Raw genomic sequence first — 24,709 nt, 5'->3', positions numbered from 1 at the left:
TCCTAACCTAGCATCTGCCTGGCTTCATATTTTTTCTCCCCTGTTTTGCAGTTTTGTCATGAACTATATATAGAGGAGTGCTGATTTTTAAATGTCCTGAGACCATGTATGATGATGGCAGCCCAGGGATGGGGAACCTTTGTGCCTCCATATATTTTGGACTACAGCCTCCGTCAGCCCCAGCCAGCATGGTTAGGGATGATTGTAGGGTCTAAGGTTCCCCATCCCTTATGTAGCAAAAATTAATAGAATTCGGGGGGGAGCACGGAGATTTCATGTTGTGTTCATAGTTTAGGGTGTCTTTGCATGTGTTGCTTTCTTCAGGACCTCCACGGATGTCTCCAAAGGCACAGCGGCACCCTCGAGGCCACAGAGTCTCTACTGGGAGGGGCACAATTTCAAGTGGCTTAGAATTTGTCTCTCACCCCGTGCCAGGAGAAGCCACCACACCTTCATCGGCCCGAGGCAGCCCTTCAGGTGGGACATGGTCATCGGTGGTCAGTGGTGGTAAGTCAAGCTCAGCTTCCTACAGAAAGTCCTGTTTGGGGATCTTACAGTTAAAAGAAGCCTGTTTCTTAAGCCAAACATTTGAGAACCCAGCAGGCTTGCTGATGATGGTTGGCTAATCCTGGTTCTTTATTTTGCCTGGCTAGAAACCAAATGTTACAACTGAGAGTGGTAAAACTGGATGTGCTGTTTCTCCCTTCCACTTTGATAGGCTGTTTTTATCAGTTGATTACATTCCTTTCCAGAGACTGGCTGGTAGGTCAGTTGATTGGAGCTCTCAGCCTTTGGGTGATTTGACTTTTCTTTTCCCTCCAGTCTCTTCTGTGTGTTCATCATCCTCTGGAGTGATGATCAGGTTGTTTTCCTTGTGCTCCCGTGAGCCTCAGTATTCTTAGGCCTAAACCCCATTCCTGGTTGCCCACTTTTCTTCTTTCTGTCCTGTTTTGAGGGTGACTCGGAAGACACTGAAAGGAACAGCGAGAAACTAGGTGGACTTTCACAGGGCAGCGAGTTTAGGATAGTGCAGATCGATTTCTGGGACTACAAACAGAAATGGGTTCTTACCATGAATTTCTGTTTGAAGAGCGGACTGGGTCATTATGAGATGGAAGCTGGGTCTCAGATACTTTTCCATGTTAGTGAGGGCTGGTAATAGGAAGCAACCTGACTCTGCTTAAAGTCTCCCTTGACAAACCTTTGCTTCAATGCAATCAATTATCAAGCATTGTTTCACAGTAGAAGGATTCTTAGTACTGTATTCTACAAGAATTTTTTAAAAGAAGCACTTACTTCTTTGGGGAAGAGAAGCAACATCACAGAAATCTGGGGACTTTCCTAGGAAGGGAAAAAGGGTTTTGGTGACAATTTTATCAGCTCATTGTAAGTCTGGCATTAGGTTTCACTCCTTTTAGTACAAAACAGCTGTGCAGTGTTTCAACAGGGTCTCTTTTATTCTGTTTCTAGTCCCTAGGTTGTCCCCTAAAGCGCACAGACCCCGATCTCCAAGGCAGAGCAGCGTTGGCAGTGTGCCTTCTGGGCCAGCTCTGTCTTCTCCTCAAGCTGGCTCTACTCCAGCAGAGCCAGTAGCTGCACCTGTTCTAGCTGCATCTCCTACCCCAGCCAGCCCTGCATCCATTAGAGCAGGTACACCATCAGCTGAAGGTAAGGAGCCCTTTTATCTTGCCCTGTTCTGAGCCTGAGTAGAAATGCAAAGACGTATAATGATCTAAAAATTGCTTCTGTGTTTTAAGTGGTTGGAGAGCAGTTCTCTCACACGTTTATTTTTATGCATTAGGTATGCTAATCATATGCAGTCAATTTTCTCTCTCTGTGGGAATCTTTACACAGACGGAGAAAACTGTCAGCTCCAGGCAACTACATAATTTTCTGAATGGCTGTTGAAAATTACACGAATGAGTAGGAAAAGGTTGTGCTCTGTTGACTTGCTTTCAACTCAGCCGATTAGGGCAGTTTTCCCCAACCTGGTGCCCTTCAGCTGTTCTAGAATTAAAGGTAAAGGGACCCCTGAACGTTAGGTCCAGTCATGGACGACTGTGGGGTTGCAGCGCTCATCTCGCTTTACTGGCTGAGGGAGCCGGCGTACAGCTTCTGGGTCATGTGGCCAGCATGACTACGCCGCTTTGGCGAACCAGAGCAGTGCACAGAAATGCCTTTTACCTTTCCGCCGGAGCAGTACCTATTTATCTACTTGTACTTTGACGTGCTTTCAAACTGCTAGGTTGGCAGGAGCAGGGACTGAGCAACGGGAGCTCACCCCATCGCGGGGATTCGAACCGCCGACCTTCTGATCGGCAAGCCCTAGGCTCAGTGGTTTAGACCACAGCGCCACCCACTAAACTTCCACAAATCCCATCTGGTATGTCTATTCTATGCCATCTGGGGCTTATGGGAGTTGAAGTCCAAAACAACTGGAGGGGACCAGGTTGGGAAAGGCTGGATTAGGGTTTTATACAGTAAAACAGTAATATTTAAAAAGTAACATTGCCCTCCCATGTATTATTATTTTGGAAGAAATACATTTAATTTGATTTGCAGAGCTGTTGTTGTTCTTATTGTTGTTTCTAGCCCACCTTTCCCCCAGTCCAGGATTCAAGACTGCCTACAAACTAGAAAAAAGTAAAAACCATAGAAAGACAAACATTAAAATGTAATTAAGCACTAATAGAATTAAAATATAAAAAATACTCATTAACAAAAAATCTAGAATGAAAAGTGGCTCTTTGAAAGTCTCTCTTTAGTCATCTTCATCATCATCATCATTTTATTTGTACGCCTCCTTTCCAAAATCGAGATGGCTTACAGCATGAAAAGATTTACATAATTGCAAACATAGCAAAAGTAGTCATAAACAATAAATGAAAAACAGCAGAAAGTACACAACCAAATTGAATAATTTCCACATAAATCATAATATTTAAAAATACAGAAACAAAAAATAATCTTAATAACAGCAACAATACACAATACAAGAGTTTTTCCAGCAACCTCAGCTTTTGTAGCTGTTGTCAGTCAGGGCCCTGTTCTCCCAGGCTGGCTAGAGAGAGGCCAGCAAGGGAATAAGTAGGTCTTCCACGACTCACGGCCAAGATTATGTTGGTTCCCCCAAATAAATGGAGACGATCAGGAACAAATTGTATGGAACAAATTGTTTTGGTGCTGAGCTTTGTGAGCTTCCTGGTTGCATAGAAATCTTCAACAACTTGTCCCTCTTTCTTTTCCTTCCCCACCTATTGCTATCTAGAATTATTAAGAGTTCTGTGTATATGAAATCTCAAACAGGGACTGATTTTCCTTCCTAGCTAAAGATTCAAGACTTCAGGACCAGAGGCAGAGTTCTTCTCCTGCTAGCACCAAGGAACCCCTGAAGCCAAGTGAAATGTCTCCCAGCTTTAGCAAACCTGAAAACAAAGGTAGGAGCTTTCTGAAGCTGTGTTCAACTCTCATCAGTTGCAGCCAATAAAGACAGTGGCCGGGGAATAATGGGAGTTGGAAGCGCCTTGTTGGTTACTCCCTTACTGCAGGCTTGGTTACATTGCTGTTTGGATTGTTGTAGAGATTTGGGAAAGACAACATGGCATGCAGCCCTAAAATATATTTCTGTGCACAATGAAAAAGGAGTTCATGGTTTACAGATCACTCCAGTTTCTCTGCTGCTCCAGCTACTTGATTCCCACCCCACAACCTCCTGGGTTGTAACTGGATTGCAATTTCCACTGAACTCTTTGGGGGGGGGGCGGGTTTCTTTCTCCCCCCCCCCCCGAGCTGAGACAGCATTTCAGATTTGGGTCACTGTATTGGGACTTCCTTTAGATAGTTTCAGTTTGGCCCAAATATATGCCTGATCCATGTCACCTGTTATTTACAACCCAGTATATATGTATATTCTCTTAACAGGCGTGTCTCCAGCTGTTCTAGAACATAGAAAACAGATTGATGATTTAAAGAAGTTCAAGAATGATTTTAGGGTAAGTGCTTTTGCTATTAATGACAGCTGTCACTGAATAGACAAGGCAGTACCAGATCAAACTATACACAGGTAGGAACGGTGGCTTCAGGAATAAGCATTTTAAAGCAGATTAAAACATATAACACATAAATCCTTGTCTATTCTCTCCCTCGACTAAAAGTACATTACCTAGGGCAATGAAGGTCACAACAGGACATTTAAACAGCTGCAAATAAGACACTCCCTAGAGCAACCAGTACAAGTATGCCCCCTGCCTTGCCACCCTCTCATCCATATACATACACTTCTTGAAATGTTTTACAGGCACCCTCTGTGGGGAGGGAGTTCCACAATTTAAGGGCTTACTTCTCCTGGGCTGCCGCCCCCTGAGCTTTTGAGTATGTAAGAAGAAGCAAGAGGACTCCCTCAACTGATAGTTGTTGTTGTTGTTCAGTCGTTCAGTCGTGTCCGACTCTTCGTGACCCCATGGACCAGAGCACGCCAGGCACGCCTATCCTTCACTGCCTCCCGCAGTTTGGCCAAACTCATGTTAGTAGCTTCGAGAACACTGTCCAACCATCTCATCCTCTGTCGTCCCCTTCTCCTTGTGCCCTCCATCTTTCCCAACATCAGGGTCTTTTCTAGGGAGTCTTCTCTTCTCATGAGGTGGCCAAAGTACTGGAGCCTCAACTTCAGGATCTGTCCTTCTAGTGAGCACTCAGGGCTGATTTCTTTGAGAATGGATAGGTTTGATCTTCTTGCAGTCCATGGGACTCTCAAGAGTCTCCTCCAGCACCATAATTCAAAAGCATCAATTCTTCGGCGATCAGCCTTCTTTATGGTCCAGCTCTCACTTCCGTACATTACTACTGGGAAAACCATAGCTTTAACTATACGGACCTTTGTCGGCAAGGTGATGTCTTTGCTTTTTAAGATGTTGTCTAGGTTTGTCATTGCTTTTCTCCCAAGAAGCAGGCATCTTCTAATTTCGTGACTGCTGTCACCATCTGCAGTGATCATGGAACCCAAGAAAGTGAAATCTCTCACTGCCTCCATTTCTTCCCCTTCTATTTGCCAGGAGGTGATGGGACCAGTGGCCATGATCTTAGTTTTTTTGATGTTGAGCTTCAGACCATATTTAGCGCTCTCCTCTTTCACCCTCATTAAAAGGTTCTTTAATTCCTCCTCACTTTCTGCCATCAGGGTAGTATCATCAGCATATCTGAGGTTGTTGATATTTTTTCCGGCAATCTTAATTCCGGTTTGGGATTCATCCAGTCCAGCCTTTCGCATGATGAATTCTGCATATAAGTTAAATAAGCAGGGAGACAATATACAGCCTTGTCGTACTCCTTTCCCAATTTTGAACCAATCAGTTGTTCCATATCCAGTTCTAACTGTAGCTTCTTGTCCCACATAGAGATTTCTCAGGAGACAAATGAGGTGATCCGGCACTCCCATTTCTTTAAGAACCTGCCATAGTTTGCTGTGGTCGACACAGTCAAATGCTTTTGCGTAGTCAATGAAGCAGAAGTAGATGTTTTTCTGGAACTCTCTAGCTTTCTCCATAATCCAGCGCATGTTTGCAATTTGGTCTCTGGTTCCTCTGCCCCTTCGAAATCCAGCTTGCACTTCTGGGAGTTCTCGGTCCACGTACTGCTTAAGCCTGCCTTGTAGAATTTTAAGCATAACCTTGCTAGCGTGTGAAATGAGTGCAATTGTGCGGTGGTTGGAGCATTCTTTGGCACTGCCCTTCTTTGGGATTGGGATGTAGACTGATCTTCTCCAATCCTCTGGCCACTGCTGAGTTTTCCAAATTTGCTGGCATATTGAGTGTAGCACCTTAACAGCATCATCTTTTAAAATTTTAAATAGTTCAGCTGGAATATCATCACTTCCACTGGCCTTGTTGTTAGCGAGGCTTTCTAAGGCCCATTTGACTTCACTCTCCAGGATGTCTGGCTCAAGGTCAGCAACCACATTACCTGGGGTGTATGAGACCTCCATATCTTTCTGGTATAATTCTTCTGTGAATTCTTGCCACCTCTTCTTGATGTCTTCTGCTTCTGTTAGGACCTTTCCACTTTTGTCCTTAATTGTGGTAATCTTTGTACGAAATCTTCCTTTCATATCTCCAATTTTCTTGAACAAATCTCTGGTTTTTCCCATTCTGTTATTTTCCTCTATTTCTTTGCATTGCTCGTTTAGAAAGGCCCTCTTGTCTCTCCTTGCTATTCTTTGGAAATCTGCATTCAATTTCCTGTATCTTTCACGATCTCCCTCGCATTTTGCTTGCCTTCTCTCCCCCGCTATTTGTAAGGCCTCATTGGACAGCCACTTTGCTTTCTTGCATTTCTTTTTCATTGGGATGGTTTTCGTTGCTGTCTCCTGTATAATGTTACGAGCCTCCATCCACAGTTCTTCAGGCACTCTATCCACCAAATCTAAATCCTTAAACCTGTTCTTCACTTCAACTGTGTATTCATAAGGAATTTGATTTAGATTGTATCTTACTGGCCCAGTGGTTTTTCCTACTTTCTTCAGTTTAAGCTGGAATTTTGCTATAAGAAGCTGATGATCTGAGCCACAGTCAGCTCCAGGTCTTGTTTTTGCTGAGTGTATAGAGCTTCTCCATCTTTGGCTGCAGAGAATATAATCAATCTGATTTCGATGTTGCCCATCTGGTGATGTCCATGTGTAGAGTCGTCTCTTGTGTTGTTGGAAAAGAGTGTTTGTGATGACCAGCTTGTTCTCTTGACAGAACTCTATTAGCCTTTGCCCTGCTTCATTTTGAACTCCAAGGCCAAACTTGCCAGTTGTTCCTTTTATCTCTTGACTCCCTACTTTAGCATTCCAATCCCCTATAATGAGAAGAACATCCTTCTTTGGTGTCATTTCTATAAGGTGTTGTAAGTCTTCAAAGAATTGATCAATTTCAGTTTCTTCAGCACTGGTAGTTGGTGCATAAACTTGGATTACTGTGATGTTAAAAGGTCTGCCTTGGATTCGTATCGAGATCATTCTATCATTTTTGAAATTGCATCCCAGTACAGCTTTCGCCACTCTTTTGTTGACTATGAGGGCCACTCCATTTCTTTTACGGGATTCCTGCCCACAGTAGTAGATATGATAGTCATCCGAACTGAATTCGCCCATTCCTGTCCATTTTAGTTCACTGATGCCTAGGATGTCAATGTTTATTCTTGCCATCTCATTTTTTACCACATCCAGCTTTCCAAGGTTCATGGTTCTTACATTCCAGGTTCCTATGCAATACTTTTCTTTACAGCATTGGACTTTCCTTTCGCTTCCAGACATATCAGCAACTGTGCGTCCTTTCGGCTTTGGCCCAGCCGCTTCATCAGCTCTGGATCTACTTGTACTTGTCCTCCGCTCTTCCCCAGTAGCATGTTGGACGCCTTCCGACCTGAGGGGCTCATCTTCCAGCGTCATATCTTTTATATGCCTGTTGTCTTTGTCCATGGAGTTTTCTTGGCAGGGATACTGGAGTGGCTTGCCAGTTCCTACTCCAGGTGGATCACGTTTGGTCCAAACTCTCCACTATGACCTGTCCATCTTGACCTGTCCATAGCTTCCTGAGTAATTCAAGCCCCTTCGCCACGACAAGGCAGTGATCCATGAAGGGGCAACTGATAGTAGCACCCTGTATATTCCTGGGTTTTTTGTACATCAGTCTGTGGGAAATGAAGCAAATTTTATTTCAAGCTGTAAGAAATAATGTGCAAAACTAAAATCAACGTAGACTGTGCCTTCTCTCCAAATACCCTCGGTTTTATCAATAATATAAGATAAATTCGAAGGAGTGGCTTTACAATATGGGACTAAGTTGAAAACATGTGACAGATGATAATTGTAATAAAGAAGCATATATCCGTGGAAATAGGTGACAAAAGAAAACAGAAGAAGAACGGGGGGAAACAAGGGGAGAAGTTGGTTCTTTTTTTTTCCAAACTGCATAAGCTATCTATATGATATAAGCATAAGAGTATTTTTTTCCTGTGATACAAATCTTTGTATACATACATAATTCATAAATGTTGTATATTTTTTGTTTAAAGTATAATTATGAGAAAACTTAATAAAAATTATGTGGGGGGAAAAAAGGAAGTACCTGCTAAAAGTATAATTTTCCTGTTTCCTCCCACCCCATCCCCCTGCACCCTCCAGTTACAACCCAGTTCCGCCCCAGAAACAGTGGAACAGCTGCTAACCAAAAACAGAGATGGTGAAAAATCCAGAGAGGTTCCTAAGGAGAAGGGTGACGCCAGCTGTAAGGACTCTGTAACTGAAACTGGCGGCAATGCCACCTCAACCAGTGGCAGCAGCAAATCAAACAGCCCCAGTATTTCACCACCTGGTGGCAGCCTGGAGCCAAAGCGAGGGCCTGAGGTGACCTCGCAAGGAGTGCAGACCTCTGGCCCCGGAGCGAAGCAGGAGAAAGAGGAGAAAGAAGAGAAAAGGGACACCACCGAGTGAGTAATTCTGGCTGCAACAGCTCCTGCACAGATTTGGCACTGCTTTTGTGGAGGGCCCAGTTCTTGAGATGACTCAAACCATGCACAGATTTTTCTTCTCTGCTCCTTATTTGCATTTAACATATTTGTATAAAGTTTTCTACCTCCACTGCTGGAGGCAGTGCTTAGAATGCTGAGTGCTTAGAATGCCAATTTCAGGGAATCACAGTTGTCCGGAGTGCTGTCGCTCCCCGGTCTTGCTTGTGAGTTTCCCACAACAGGCATCTGGTTCACCACTGTGCAAACAGGATACTGGACTAGATGGGCTTTTGGCCTGATCCTGCTACAGGGCTCTTCTGAATGTTCTTGTGCTCTTCTGGTCAGCTTCCGGTGTCAAATTGGAAAATATGCACAGGACTTTCAGGGGTTGTATTATGCACCTGGTGAAAAATGGGTGTTTGGTCAGTGATTAGGAAGAGAATACTATTTTCTGTCTCTGTTCGCTTGCCAGTCTTTCTCCTGCTACTCTGTGAAATTGATCCAGAATTTCATGTTTTTCTTGGAAGGCTTGTGTTGCATTTTTAAATAGAAAGGAGGCATCAAGTGATGGGCAGTTTTCCTTCACTCCACCAACAGAGGCAGAATCTGTGGAGGCTTCACACTTCTACTGGGCAGGGCAGTTGCCCTCTCAGTTTTCAGCCTACCTCCGCAGAGGGAGCATGGCTGACGGAATCTCTTATGGAGCTTATAAGCTGTGAATTATTATTTTGTAAAATATACTTTCCCCTCTTTTTCCTTAGTTGTTGTTGCTAGTTGTTGCTTCTTAATGTATTTACTAAATTTGTATACAGTATTGCCTTTCTGCTGATACGTTCAAGGTTTCTCACAGTTTAAGACAGCAGCTACCTTGGGACTGTGCAGATTTTGCTGGGCTCCCAGCCAGCATAGCTAATGGTCAGGGGTGATGGGAATTGTAGTAACAATACCTGGATGACCACAGGATAGCAACCTTTGGTTTGCAGGCTATTTAATAATTTTATTTCATAAGAGTCATATACCACTTGTTTGTAAAGAAAAACCTCAAATTTTAATAGACATAATCCAAAAGGGAACATGGAGAGAAGAGGAATATTAGCAAATTCAGGTCCTGCAAGAGGTGTGTTTGTGTGAAAGAGAGAGAGGGAGAGACTGTTTTCTGGGATGGGAGGAGCCAAATAGTATTTGGCCCCATCTGAGCCAAAGGAGGTTAGGGATTTTGGTGCCCCCCCCCCATATATTATTTTTGACCCGGAGCCTCTAATATCTTCGTGCAGCAAGAGCTGCAGCTCAGGATCCAGGACTTGTCAGCAGAGCTCTCTGGGTGGCAGCTGGGCCTTCTCATGCTCTACAACAGGCTTCTGGGCCTTCTCAATGAGGGTAGGTGCATTTTTAAACTAGCAACAGCTGCTCCTAAAGCTGCTGCTGGCAGGAGGATGTCTTCGCAGCTGCTTATCTGTGGCCTCCGTTGCCACAAGCAGACCTTCTAGTTTTGATTGCTGCAAAGGGACCTTGTGCCTTCTCAGTGGTTCTGTTCTGGCTGCAATCTGTCCGTTCTAGTAGCTAGCAGAAGACCTTGAGCCTGCAAGGGGAGCTGCAAGCAGCCCATCTATAACGCTGACTGCTGATAAGCTGTGGTTGCAGGCCCCCAATTATGTGTGGGGGAAGTCAAGGCATCATGCTAAGAGTCCTTACTGCGCTGTTGATCTGCAGCCGCCCCTCCCCCAATAGTCTAGTGCAGGGATGGCTGACACATGGCCTTCCAGATGTTGTTGACTCCACCTCCCATCATCCCCAGCTAGCATGGATGATAGTTAGAGATGGTGGGGGTTAATAGTCCAGCGACATCTAGAAGGCCAAAGGTTAGCCTCCCCTGCTGCAGCCCTTCAGTCTCAGAAAAAAGGAACAGCCTAAGGTCAAGGAAATAGCGGTGTTGGAGTGTTTTCTAGTTAAAACCTTGCAATGAACATCTTTTCCCTGTCCTTACTTTCCTCTTTGGTGGCAGCTCCTCCTTCACTAGAACATGTTACATTTTGATAGATTTTTTAGTTGTGTTGTGCATCCTCAGCAATAGAAATTCCCACACACAGAGGACAACTCACTGCCACTCACACCCAATGCACATGGCACAGGTTTGAAGCCTCTACAAGTCTTCCTCCACTAGTAGATGTGAGGAGTCAACCATCCCTGGATATTTAGCTCTTATCTGAGAGAAATGAACTATCATGGTGGGAAGCCCAATCTGACACGCATCTTTCTTGTGTTTCCCCCCACCCTTCCATAGGCAAGTTAGAAAATCAACACTGAACCCTAACGCAAAGGAGTTCAACCCTCGATCATTTGCTCAGGTGAGTCTTAAGAGGCATTGCTGTCCTCATTCTCTGCTTCTCCGAAGCTGCATTTCTTTATGTGCCACCCACTAGAAGGAGTCACTGCATAGTTTGTTTTCCTGCTTTATCCAGCCGTAACGAGAGCTCACTGGGAAAAGTCCATGGGGCATGTTGATGCACGCTTGATCAAACTGTTCAGAGCATACTTACAGCTCAGCTATTCCGTTTTTCCTTCATGTTTTTGGCAGCCCAAGCCTTCCACCACACCAACGTCACCCCGTCCTCAGGCCCAGCCCAGCCCTTCCATGGTGGGCCATCAGCAGCCCACTCCGGTGTACACCCAGTCGGTTTGTTTCGCACCAAATATGATGTACCCTGTTCCCGTGAGTCCAGGTGTTCAGGTAAAGCGGCAAAGGCTTTAATGTGACAAGCTTATACTTGCTGCATTGAGTGTGGATATCAACTTGTCACTGCTTTGGAGTGTGAAAGGCAGAACAGGGCATGACGCATGTGAGAGTCCTTAGTGTTTACATATGGGAGATGGTGTGTGTGTGTGTGTGTGTGTGTGTGTGTGTGTGTATTGGTGAGTAAGGAAAAGATTAAGAAGCCCCTCTCCCATACAAACGCGCGCCCCCCATTAATGTTAACTGCTCAGATTTGGACTTGGACACCTTTGTTTGCCAAAGTGATGTGCATTTCCGCCTTCTGAAAAGAGGCTGGGCCACTTGGTTTTCAGCACCGCATAGTACCCTTTCTTGGCACTTAAAAATATTGAATACCGCTACTAGCTTGAAGGCTACCTTGAAATATATGCAGAGGCCTACTCAATGTCTTGAAAGAAGATCCCATCAGATCAGTAACTTTGTATTTGCAGAGCTCATGTGACTGAGAGCATTTGTCCTTGTGTACTCTATTTGTGAAATGTATACTCTCCCAAGAGGAGATCCTTGTTGGAGGAACTGGCCAACTATTTAGTTAGCCAACTGTTCTTACCCTTCTGTACAACTGTGAGAAGAGTATTTGCTGTGGCCACAAGAAAATTATTACAACAGATGTCAGAAACGATGAGTGTATATGATAAGATGTGCATTTTAAGCATATCGGTTCCCTGTACACACCTTGGTTTGTTTACTTATTTTTACTTTGGGTCCAGTTTTATTTGATACTTGATTTTGTCCATGACCTGCAATGGTGATGAAAACTTCTAATAGCCTAATTGATTAAACAGTGTGTTATTGATTTTACTAATAAGAGACCCGAGTTCAAAGAATTTTTAGTTCATCTCAGTAGAATGCATTGTGCTCTTTCTGGCTGCCACAGCATTCCAAAATTATCTCTGAGTGTTGCCAATTTGTCTTCGGTGGTTGGTATATGGGGATCACTTTAAAGTAAGGCATTTATTTTTAGTCACATTTCTAACAAGTATTTTTATCCCGTTCCCTCCCACTCAAGCTATTTTCACCTGCTTGCACATCGTGGCACTGTTAACATTCTTTCAAGCAAAGGCCTGGTTCAGATATAAAAGCAGCTGCCTAAAGAGAATGAATATGGTGCTGGTGCTTTTCCCTCCTCCTGTCTCTCTCACACTGTAACGGAACAATTCAAGGTTTTGTTACGCCATAGTTTCCGGTTAACACTGGAGCATGGAAATTGTAGCTTAAACTCTTGGCTACAAACCGTCTAAATCAAGCCTGAGGGAAGCTATGTTAGCATTCAAGGCAAATGTGATGTGCTCCTGTTCAAGATAAGTTCAGTCCTCCCACTCAGGTGGTTCCCCCTCTTCCCCGCCCCCAACAGTTAGCACCTCCACTTAGCTTTTCCGTGTGTGCTAACCTTTGGGTTCCCCCAATACCTCCCTCTTGTCTGCCGGTGGTGCTGTTTGGGCTTTATAAGGAATGGTGACAATCAAGTGGTGTTGGTGCTGCTGCTGCAGATAGCCATGGTTGGTTCCTAAAACTAACCTTTGGAGAGTTCTGCCCCAGGATCCTCTGAGCGTTGCAAGGAATCCTTTGTGGGCACCTCTTGGGTTGGGTGGTGAGGTTCAGCACAAGACAATAAACAGACAGTAGCACCCATAATCAAATGTTTGTTGGTAGAAGTGTGAGGTGCATATCTGCTGGGAACCCAGTGGGGAGCAGGCCGCCACGCATGACTTGCATCCAGAGAGGAGAAATAATACATATGATGTGGGGTGTGTGCAAGTGTCTTCCTCTAATTGTCGACCATGTTATTTTTCAGCCTTTGTACCCCATTCCCATGACGCCTATGCCAGTCAACCAGGCCAAGACCTATAGAGCAGGTAAAGGTGAGAATAATACAGTATTGCATGCTCTTGTACGTAGCTTGCATGTAGAATAACTAACATGCCTTGCTCATTGTTCTGTTACACTTACTTTGCTCGTGAATTAGCAACCCGCCTTTCTGTGCAACTCCCTTACCAAGCCGCCTCCTCCTCCTCTTCTTCTTCCTCCGCCTCCTGCTCATGTGTCCTCTTGTTTCTTGGATTTTGCAGCACTGAGCAGGCAAAGTTTATAGCAGCATAAGGCCGAGTGCATGGGTAGGCAAACTAAGGCCCAGGGGCCGGATCTGGCCCAATCGCCTTCTAAATCCGGTCCGCAGACAGTCCGGGAATCAGCGTGTTTTCACATGAGTAGAATGTGTGCTTTTATTTGAAACATATCTCTGGGTTATTTGTGGGCATAGGAATTCGTTCATTCCCCCCAAAAAATATAGTCTGGCCCCCCACAAGGTCTGAGGGACAGTGGACCGGCTCCCTGCTGAAAAAGTGTGCTGACCCCTGGCCTAGTGTCTTCGCCCCAGTTCTAAATATTTGAATGGATGCTTTTATGCATACTTAAAGCTGAAAGATCCTATGCACACTTTCCTAGAAGTACACCCTGCTGAACACAGTGCATGACTTGCCCCTCAGTAACATGCATACGAAGGTACTGAAAGGGTGTTTGATTAGCTCCTGTTCTAGGTACCTAATGATGAGCAGAAGCAACATATTGATTTGCTTGTTTCTTCTGTACGGCTTTTAGCTGAAGGAAGCTTTTATGCATACAGTTGAGCACAAAGCTACTGATTCTGAAAGCTCCTCCCTGACACCAGAGTGCTGTGTTTTAACAGGATTTTACTGTTGTTATGGGCTCTGTTGGTCTTAGGGAGAAAAAATGTAATCGTAGAAAAATAATAATAATCAATCAATAAAATTTATTCGACTGTCAGTCAGTACACAATCATTATCAATACAAAAATTAAAACGTCTAAACATCTCTTTAAAAATGCTTTATTTTAATGTTTCAAATTATAATACATACACATATTTCCGACAAAACATACACAACCTACAGACATTTTTCAACATCTTAAAAACCAAACACTCCATCATACTTTCCTTATCTTCATCACACTCTACCCACCACATCTCAAGGAGCTTAACACTAAAACATACAATGAGAAGTAGATTATACATTTAGACCCATGTCAATGCTGTCGATTTTAACCTTACGGCGTTTAAGGGCCGAAAAAAGAAATTTGGCCACCAAGAAAGTTGTGGTACCAGTGACATTGTTCAACAAAAACAAAACCCGTCTTTCTCGAAAATAATAATTATGCCATTCTTCTGTATGGGAGGAATGTGAACCTTGTATGGGATGTGTCTGCCCATCTCTCCACAGGCAGGAAGTAAAATCTTTTAAAAGTAACACATTTTTGTTGCACCAGAGCAGTGTTCCAGTATATATCGGCTAATGCTTGGATAGTCTTTCTGTGGTGCCTTCTTTCTGCCTAAATGATAGCCCAGCCTACTCTGAGCTGACCTCTCTCTCTCTCCTGTCACCTTAAAGCCTGCTTAAAGGGTGAGATTATTGAACCCTGTCAGCAGCTGACTCCTCATCTGTGTTTGGCTTCCTTGTGGGTTGCCATTGTACGTAGCTGTACATAGAAATGTTGGCATAGGTTTATATTTTTTGGGGGGGGGGAGGTGCTTTCTTAATGTGCCCTTTCTCCTTCTTTTGCAGTATCAAATATGCCCCAGCAGCGGCAAGACCAGCACCATCAAAACACCATGATGCACCCTGCCTCTGCTGCCGGGGCTCCTATTGTTGCTACACCACCGGCTTATTCAACGCAGTACGTCACCTACAGCCCCCAGCAGTTCTCCAACCAACCTCTCGTTCAACATGTACAGCATTACCAGTCTCAGGTATGCCTTCAGCTGAGCTCTTTGCAGCTTGAACGGTGGAATTAGAATGTGTATTTTGCCACACTGCCTAAGTGGTGATGCTATGTACTGCCTATGGTGATAACACCCAGGGCCATTGTCGCATGATGCCCTGTGTGCATGTTTGGGGGGGGGGGAAGGTGTGCAGGCCACCTTGCATGCAGACAAGACAGTTGAGCGATGGAAAAGACTCAAGAGACCTGGATGTTTACTGAAGTCTTACCTAGGTCTATTGGCATGTGAAAGCTTTAGGTTACCTAATGGCATAATTTCACCTTAATGCTGTAATGTTAAGAGGCCTGTGTGCCATAATAGGAGGGGCTGGAAAAACTGCTGCAGAGGAGAACCATGGTGGATCCTGAGTCTTCCTTCAAATCCAGCCAAGTCTGCTAGTATAACTTGAGCATCTCTGACTAACTTGAAGAAAGGCATTTTGTACCTGTGAAAGTACCTGTAGGGACTTACTCCTTCCTCGTTCTCTTTCTCACGCTCAATGCAGCACCCCCACGTCTATAGCCCTGTAATACAGGGCAATGCCCGGATGATGGCACCACCGGCACACCCGCAGCCCGGCTTAGTTTCTTCCACCGCTACGCAGTACGGTGCGCACGAGCAGACCCACACGATGTATGGTAGGACACTGTTTAATGAGTTCTCTTTTGAAACTTTGAAGGATCTCGTTTTTAGTGGCTTGCCGAGAGAACTGGAACGCTCTGTGTTTTGAAATTCACTGAAACCCGTTTCGATACCGGTATAGTAAAGAGAGATTGGGAGAATGAAATGCCATTGTAAAGCATGAACAGCTGACTTTTCTGTCCCAGATACCTCTGATAAAACAGCATATCACAATTTCTCCATGTGCTGCCGCCAGCAGCCTTTTAAAGGGCTCTTATTTATCACTGGGGACCGATTCACTTATGTATGTCTCCATTTGCATGTGTGACTGAGCTAGTACACATCATTAAGCACCAAAGAGTGAATATTTGTAGTGCTGCTGTGTCCATTCAAATGTACTACTATTCCGCATACATGAACCATTTTGTATTGGTAGGGGATTCTTAGCACCTAACTCTACTCTCAGTTGGCACTCAGAATTTGTGCCAAGGATTTGAGGCATGGCCTCCATTCACACAGGCACTGTTTTGGGCGCGAATTTCCTGCTCTGGGGCAGTGTTTGGGTTATGTGCCTGCAGTGCTCAGTTGATTTCTCTGCATGAATTGAGATGTGTCTGTCTTTTGCTTCCCACCCCCCTTTCTGGCTTGGGGGTATCACCAAGTGTGGGTTTTGCACACTGATGGCTTCCTGTAACGCAAGGATGATTTCCTTGTGGGCTGATGGCATAGCATTAAGTGATGCTGAGGTGATTTTGGGATTCAGAGATTATGCTAATATTCTTTGGGGCAGCCACTAAAGGGCTGTGTTGTTATGCTGGACCACACGGGAGGACCCAAATAGGTAAAATAAGCTTAATTCTTCTTCATGCCCTTTTTATTTCTGGAGGGGGAAAGGGAAAAGTTGAGGAGAAACCTCCACTGCTCCGTCTAGTCAGCCAGGTCATTCAACTAGTCATAGGAACACCAATGGTTGTCCTTGCTTTAAAGTGAATTTACGGCTTCTCCTCGAGGAAAGGGCTGTGGTTGGTGGCCAAACACCTGCCTTAGGGGGGGGGAAACACTAAGACCATCAAGATCTACCAGTCTTTGTAGACAATAGTAAACTGGATAAACATTCCCACAGCATTCTTACAGGGTGTATTTTCCAATACCCCTCTGGATCTTTGACTCTGCCCATGCAACAATGGAAAGATAGAGGACTTTATTCACTTCTTCCTCTACTGCCCACTATATGCCTCAATAAGATCTAGGCTTCTCCCTCTAATCCCGCCGACTATCGCCAGGGACGATGACTGCATGAAATATCTACTGGTGGATGCCAGCCCCTTGGTTTCACGTGGAGTGGCCATCTACATATTACAGGCCCTGAAACTCAGGACCACCTTTTTGGCCAACTTCCCTTAGACTTAGTCTTATGTATATTCCCAACATGGACACTGTTGTCACGCCCGCTAGTGCTTTTTATTTTATTTGTTTTATCCTGTACGATTTTACTTCCAATTGTTTTAACTGTATCTGTTGTATTCTTTGCATAATCGTGTCAGGCTACTGCCTGGTCTTTTACTATGTGCTATGGCCATAGGTCTAATGCAATAAATAAATTGATTAATAAACAGACTCTGTATGAGGCATCTTCCTAAATGTTGATAAAAGTGGGAAGGCCTCTGTAGAACACTCCAGGCACCCCCCTTGTGCAGCTATTAAATCTCCAGAAGGGGTTCCCCCGTTCTTCCCCTTCATGTGTTAGGCAGGTCTTGAGATTTGTCACCCAAGAGTAACTCGGGGGTTTCAGCTGGCTGCTTCGAAGTGCTATGTTATCAATTCTAACAGAGAAGCCCCTGCTGACCACTGGATGCTGTGAGTGAGCTTTCCCAGGCCCAGCTGACTGGCCTTGCCCTCTAACCTGTTTGCTGCAGCTGACCTGGAAGCAACCTGACCAGTTTGGCCCTTTTTTCCTTCATGGACGCATGACCCCATTGGCCAAGAGATGGACGAGCCCAGGCACACAGCCACTCGGTTTCTCCTTTTTGCATGAGCAAACGTACCAAGAAGTCCTCTGCTAAATGTAGTTTCCTATTTCATCCAAACTGGGAAACTCATTTATTTATTTGTCAAGCCTTTCTATACTGCTTACTTGACAGAAGATCTCTCAGTGCTTTACAGTATACAGTACTTAGCTTTGGAATGATGCCAGCTTTAAATGATTGCGATTGGAGACAAAAGGCTCATTCACATCTTGGCTTATTAAACCAAGATACGATCGTCTGAACACGACCACTGTTTTCAGTTTGTCACCTTCCTGCCACTTTTTTTTTTTACCAGGATGAATCCCAAGACATAGAGAGTGCTCAGCGGTTTTTGTTAAGAAATTTCCTGATAGTTTTCTTTCAGTGTAAGGTGGTGGTCCTTGGAAGCTTAAATCATCAGAGGTGATAGTGTCTGGTTGAGTTTGGTACAGCCACCATATAATAGATGATAGTCCATCTGCGTATATCTTAATGCTTTCTTGTCTGGCTTGCACCAACTTAGCTACGTGTAGCAAAGAAAGGAAGTTATATTGTAAACCGCCCTGTGATCCTCAGATGAAGGGCAGTGTAAATATTCAATAAATCAAAAGTCATTGGTTCAAACCTTAGCACAAATGTATTGGTGTTTACTTTTCAATCTCAGCGCCCTTCTCCGTCTGAATCGTAGGTATGACAATACTCTCCTGTCTCACAGGTTTGTTGTAGAGGTTACTGAGAGAATGTGTGTGAAATACTGAATAAATGTATCTAGCAAAGAGAATTAATACCTGCATAGGAATTCATTCTATTAACCTTTGTATAAATGTGTGTATATGTCAGCAATTGCTAATTGCCGAACTTCTGTTAAGACGGAAAGGCTCATTTCAAAAGTCCGGTAAACCAAGATAATGTTTATTCACCAGCTTGATCCAGTATTTTTCTGTGTCTTATTCTCTCTCTAAGCTATCTAGTTTCCTGTCTCTGCTAAAAAAATAAATAAACAAATTAGTATGCTGAACTAAGTAATAATTGGGGAAACGGGGGCTCTGCATCTTGGGGAAATCCAGTTTTCTGGGATTGTAAATGGTGTTTTTCTCTTCATTGAAAATCAGTCAAAGCACTTTTAATCCTTATTCTTCATGCTGTGGTTAGTTAATGGAATGTAAAATACTTTAAAATAGTGGACATTTTAAAATTGATGAACACCAGCTGAAGATTGTGTGATTGAATATCTCTTTAACTTTTTTTTTTTTTAAATTGCAAATTGGTTTGTGCATGAAAACAATGATTGACTTAACCTTTCCAGAAGACTGGAAGTGGTGCTCTCATCTTGTGGCACATGGCTAATTTCCCTTTCTATTTCCCAAATTCAGCATGTCCCAAAATACCCTACAGCAAGGAGACAGGTCCTTCTTTCTACTTTGCCAGTGAGTTGGGGTTTTTGTACTAACTTTGATTTGCACAGTAAACAACTTTGAAAGAATCTGTTGGAGAATAGGCTTGTTGAACAGATGTCTTTGCACCAAACCTACTCAGAATTAGGAAAAGCTTTTCTGTCACTGAGAAACCAGTGGACTCATGGGACATATAAAGATGCAGGATGAAACTGTCTGAGGAAGATTATCATAATGGAGAAGGTAAGATGACAGCAAGCACTAGGTGAAAAGAGTAAAAATAAGTCCAGTTGTGTAGAGACTTGGTTGACATGTTTACTTCCTCCTTGCATTTCCTTGAACCAACACGGTCTACTCCCCTGTGAAGGAAGGGTTGTCTACTTTGCAGTGGTTCACGATAAAGGGTACAGAATTGGTTGGTCAGAGGTTTGGGAAAGGAAGATTCAGACTTTTAGGGGGTGGGAGAAAAAATCTGAAAGGGCAAGATTGGAATCTACAGGGCAAGACATTCCCCAAAGAGTTGAAATTGTGACCCCTGGAAGGCCTAACCCATCTATGAACCCTTGCAGGCAGAATGCTGAAAGTTTGCTTTAACCACAAGAGCTAGAAAACTTTGAAAAAGCCTGAGGTTGAGCTGAATGAAATTTGGTGTTGGTTTTTGCAGCACAGTTGTGGTCACAAAGGCCCCTGGATCTTTTAATTAAAAGCGCTGATTCCCTTTTATGTATTTGAGTGAACGCAAAGATCCATTGTGATGGAATGACCTACACAGCCAGAGCTGTCAGCTGGAGGAGGAGGGCACTCCTCTTTATTGCACAGCAGAAAGCCCGGAGCTCTGTGTCTTTTGGTATGGAGTTGTCCCAGGAATCTGCTGCTAACCTGTTCCATTTGGTCGGAGGGCTGTAACGCAACCACATTGGTTTGGTGCACTGAAACTCTTTCAACAAGTCAATTTCCTTTAATAGATCTTCCTTTGCAAAATGGAGCCCGCTGTCTGTCTGTAACATCCGTTTACGTTTGCTTCCTATAATTCAAATGAAGGTCTCTTTTGCCGTCTAATTGTGGTTATGTTTACCTTCAGGCACTTTTCACACTTAAAGCACTGACTCTTCCCAATATCATCTAAGTGGGTGTTTGATTTGGTTGGTCTTTCCCTCCCCTCCCTGCCTTTCTTCATTTCCTACTGCCTTGACTATCCACCACCCCTCTCTCCCTTTTAGGATTACAGTTGCAACTTGCAACTTCTACACATTATCCTTCCCTTATCCCAAAGCATTTGCTCCTGTTTGTGTTTCCTCCTTCCTCTTGCTGACGTTGCAGTTCGCAAAGAACTAAGTGCCATCTTGCCCCACTGTTCCCATTTATGGCAGGGGGCCACGGGAACTAATTATGTAGCTTATCTATCCTGTGAAAGGCAGGTGGTGTTCACACTGGATGTATCTTTCTTTTGCATCTGGTATGGGAGCTTTAAATGCAAATTTTAAAACTTGGGTGCAGGTTCTGGGTCCCCATCTTGTCTACAGTAAACTTTGGACATGCCTCTCTGAGCTCTGAATGTGACTGCCCTGAGCTAGTTCCTCCAGTTCCTGCCAGCAAGATAATCTATTTTGGACTGAAAAGAGATCACCAGCAAGTCCCATTTCTTCTCTGTGGGTTTGAAGAGGAAATGAAGAGTTTTAAGGCAAGGATGGGGAACCTGTGGCCGTCCAGATGTTGCTGGCTAGTAGCCATGCTGGCTGGGCCTGATGGGAGTTGAGTCTTGCAACATCTGGAGGGCCCCACAGGATCCCCCTCCCTGGTCCATGGGCCAGACTTGTATGCTAGGGAACCCAAATGCTGCATTCAGTATGAAACGCAGTTCTGTGACTGGAGCCAGGTGTTTGTGTGTGTTTGTGTGCGCTTTCCCACCCCGACCCAAATAAATTTGACTTTTGTGACAAGAGCTTAAGGTTAGAGGAAGCCTGGAGCGAAATGGCCATTTTCAGCAGGAGAGGATCGAAAGGCCTCTCAACTCTCACTGAGCCTGGCACTTCACTTCTACACCCTCAAACTTCCCCCCGCAACCATGTAGGTATTAAAGAATGTGCTCTGTAGGCTGCGGCAGTAGCAAGAAAAAAAAGTGATGTTGAGTCGAGGGCAAGTCCCAGGTGGCTGGCATTTATATTGTTTTTTAAATGAAGGAAAGAAAAGCAGCTATTTAAAAGGGAAGCACCCAGAGTTGGGGGAGTCCTGTGTGCTGACTCAGCTTGGCATCCGTTCTCAATTTCCTTTCCCCTCTTTTCTTCCTAGTTTCCACTGGTTCCCTTGCTCAGCAGTATGCCCATCCCAGTGCCACCCTGCATCCGCACCCGCAGCACCCACAGCCTTCTGCCACACCCACAGGGCAGCAGCAGAGTCAACATGGGGGAAACCACCCAGCTCCCAGCCCAGTGCAGGTAAGCGCTATGACTGGCCATCTGTGTGGCAACAGAGAAGCAGGTTCCTGCTCTGCCGTTGTTTGGGCCAGTTGCCTTTGAGACCCTGCATTCATTGCCTGCAGTCTGTGCAACCAGAGCTGACTACTCTGGCCAGCATGCCGTCATGGTAGGAACCATATCACTAGTTCATTGCACACTGGAGGCTACTATTTTCCACTGGGGGGAAAAGCTAGCAACTGGGATTAGCCATCCTGATGGATGCAAGCTTAATGCAAGTCAGAAAGTTTAGGCAGATAGTTACACTTCTTAAACACCTATTTCTTAAATGGTCCCATGGCACTTGTACTTATGAGTAAAATACAAATGTTCTTTCTTTATCCAAGAGTATTTGTACCCTGCTCTTCATTAAAAAAAGGCCCCTGGCACAGCTTACATACAATCCGTTAAAGGAAAAGTTCTTGCTCACAAGGCTTGCAGTCTAAAACTCACAACACAAAAGCAAAAAGTGACCGGGAGGGAAGAGGGCGAAAGCACACTCTGGCCCCAATGTGATCTGCAGGAGTGGAAACTGTTCAGGAGCAGGAAGCACAAGATGGAGCTGGCCTTTCACTAGAGCTACTGAAATGAGCTCTGCCTCCCATCTCACCCCCTGAGGCAGCCTCTTGGAATAGCTGCTATCAGGTTGACAAACTCTGACGGAGCTGGCCTTTCAGCGGGATTGAGAGAATAAACCATTGTTTATAAATTCATAAAGTACATGAGCCTTCTGGCCACTGAAAAATACCCATTGCAGCATAAAAATGATGATCTGCTTTTAGTTTATTTAGCACAAAAAGAAGTAGCAGCTTGGAACACCGAGAACAGAATAGTGATAATGCTTAGCAGGCTTCAGTCAGGATGTTCTTCCATAACTTTAGCAGCACCAAAGAGAGCCCAGCTTCTGAGTGTGGTTCGAATCCATAGCAGAACCTCTGAGCTGCCCTGGTGGATTGTAAAGGGTGAGGCATACACCTGAGGTTCCTCAACTCATAATGCTGAATCTGAACATGGATGTCAAGCATGTTGGATTATTATGCACCTTTTTTTGCTGCTGGGAAATTTGCCTCTTTCCAGCCAGGTTTCCTTGCTGTTGCCAGCTTGCCATGAGGTGGAAGGAACCCTGGCAAAGCACTGTATTTTGCATTCCCAGCATAGCCTGAGAGCAGAACAAGCGTTTTTGAGGGCACTGCTTTTTTTTCAGCCGGAACTCACCAGAGCTCAGTTCCGGCACCTCTCAGGTGGGCGCCATTGCCATTATAAGAGAACAAGGGAGGTGTTCATGGTGAGTTCCGGCACCTCTTTTTCTAGAAAAATAGCACTGTTTGAATGTAAATATTGCCAAGCCATCGCTATGCTTATGATTTCTTCAGCACCATCAGCACCAGGCTGCCCAGGCCCTCCACTTGACAAACGCCCAGCAGCAGTCGGCCATCTACCACACTGGTCTTGCGCCAACTCCTCCTTCCATGACCCCAGGCTCAAGCACACAGTCTCCTCAGAGCAGCTTCCCTGCAGCTCAACAGACGGTCTTTGCCATCCATCCTTCCCACGTCCAGCCCGCCTACACCAACCAACCGCACATGGCCCATGTCCCCCAGGTAAGAAAGACACTTGATGTAGTCTGAGGTCCAAAGAGTGCTCTCTGTTCCAGGGAGGAGAAGACACGGGAGGGGGCATTTCTCATTAACATGGGCTGCTTTGATCCGGGGAAGGCCATGGGTGTGTGTCACCCCCTTGTGCACCAAAGAGCTGTTCAGAATGCCTGATGAGTATTTATGCACACGGAGTAATCTCTGTCCAGCAGGAGGTGCTACGGGATCCCTGGACTGTGGATTTCTCAGGGTTGCCCGTGGCAGAAATGGTCACCTGAGCACTTCGCTCTGGAAGGCAGGCAGAACAGGGCATGACATTCGTACTAGCGGGTAGACAGTGGCGCTGCTGCTGCTTGGCTAAAGCTTGAAAGGTTGGGCATGGCGATTGAAGGGTGGTGTGGCTCCTTGGCCCCCTGTTATGGAAGCGGGCTCTGAGTGCCACAGCGGGTGGTGTCCTTCCTGAGGAAGTTACGAGTGTGAGAGATCCTCCCTGTGGAACTGGTGGTAAGTCGGTGAGCTTTTGGGTCTGAGGCCTGAACACTGAAAAAGGTCCTTTGCAGAGAAGTCTGAAGCCTCCCTCAACTGTACAGTGGTGCCCCGCTAGACGAAAATAATTCGTTCTATGATTTTTTTTCGTCTAGCGGTTTTTTCGTCTAGCGAAGCGGCAATGACAGCCGCGCTCCGCTAAACGGAAAAAAAGACGAAAATTTTTCGTCTTGCGAAGCAGCCCCATTGACTTTTTCGTCTTGCAGGGCAGCTTCCGCTAGACGAATGCCGTTCGTCTAGCGAGGCATTCGTCTAGCGGGGCACCACTGTACACTTAAATTTTGTGCTCTGCCCCCGAATGTGTCCCCCCAGCTGTGAATGGCAAGCCAAGTGCTGCCTCTCTCCCTCAACTGGCTACTTAACAACATATTTTGTGCTGTTTCTAGTGGTAAGGTGTTTTATTCCTCTGAGAGGGGAGCCTTGCAACTATGGCCTGAGTTCGGTGGGGTCCTGGCCTCCCCCCTCCCCTGCTGAAACAAATCCGCTTTAGTGCCATCTCTGGGACTCCTGTGGTGCTGGCTGTCGTGTGTCTCTCTCCCCCCCCCCCCCCATGACCTTGCTACTAAAGAGCTCTTTATTTCAGGCCCATGTGCAGTCGGGAATGGCTCCTTCTCACCCAACTGCCCATGCTCCAATGATGCTCATGACAACCCAGCCACCACCAGGTGGGGCCCAAGCCGCCATTGCGCAAAGTGCACTACAGCACATTCCAGTTTCAACAGCGACACACTTCCCCTACATGGCACACCCTTCAGGTGAGCGGAGTGTGTACTTGGGAGCCGCCACAGGTCCCAGGAGGGGGGGGATAAGGGAGAGAAGATGAAGGTCATGTGATGCCGAGGCTGGGCTTTGGGGAGCGCAAAGGGGGAGCTTGGGTGGGTTCCCTTGCACAGAACTGCAGTGCGCATAGGATTAGCCAAGCTCGGTCTAGGGGAGGGCTGCCATTGAGGCACAACAAATGCTCTTAAAATGCCCCCCCCCAAACTGAATCTTTACTCCCTTCAGGAGCAGTCTTCATTTCAGAGTGAGGAACCTGTGAGCTCCAGATGTCATTGGACTCC

At 45.3% G+C, this 24,709-nt stretch overlaps 1 protein-coding gene across 6 annotated transcripts in view; it reads left to right on the top strand.

Annotated features, from left to right (window-relative positions):
- The window catches only part of ATXN2 (ataxin 2), a 60,040-nt gene that overhangs the window by 34,058 nt on the left and 1,273 nt on the right, over positions 1–24,709 (top strand). For 3 of the 6 annotated variants that reach the window (XM_033159263.1, XM_033159258.1, XM_033159264.1), the window contains 14 exons: positions 325–507; positions 1,471–1,668; positions 3,327–3,437; positions 3,922–3,992; positions 8,162–8,466; positions 10,769–10,832; positions 11,063–11,215; positions 13,053–13,119; positions 14,837–15,021; positions 15,539–15,671; positions 19,034–19,087; positions 21,344–21,489; positions 22,881–23,108; positions 24,232–24,403. In XM_033159263.1, coding sequence (XP_033015154.1) covers positions 325–507; positions 1,471–1,668; positions 3,327–3,437; positions 3,922–3,992; positions 8,162–8,466; positions 10,769–10,832; positions 11,063–11,215; positions 13,053–13,119; positions 14,837–15,021; positions 15,539–15,671; positions 19,034–19,087; positions 21,344–21,489; positions 22,881–23,108; positions 24,232–24,403 — 2,070 coding nt within the window. The remainder of the gene's footprint in view (positions 1–324; positions 508–1,470; positions 1,669–3,326; positions 3,438–3,921; positions 3,993–8,161; positions 8,467–10,768; positions 10,833–11,062; positions 11,216–13,052; positions 13,120–14,836; positions 15,022–15,538; positions 15,672–19,033; positions 19,088–21,343; positions 21,490–22,880; positions 23,109–24,231; positions 24,404–24,709) is intronic. The other 3 variants (XM_033159259.1, XM_033159262.1, XM_033159261.1) reach the window with 3 other exon arrangements.

Source organism: Lacerta agilis, chromosome 8 (assembly GCF_009819535.1).
Source record: "Lacerta agilis isolate rLacAgi1 chromosome 8, rLacAgi1.pri, whole genome shotgun sequence".
Classification (NCBI taxonomy): domain Eukaryota; kingdom Metazoa; phylum Chordata; class Lepidosauria; order Squamata; family Lacertidae; genus Lacerta; species Lacerta agilis.
This window is presented reverse-complemented; position numbering and strand designations above follow the sequence as displayed.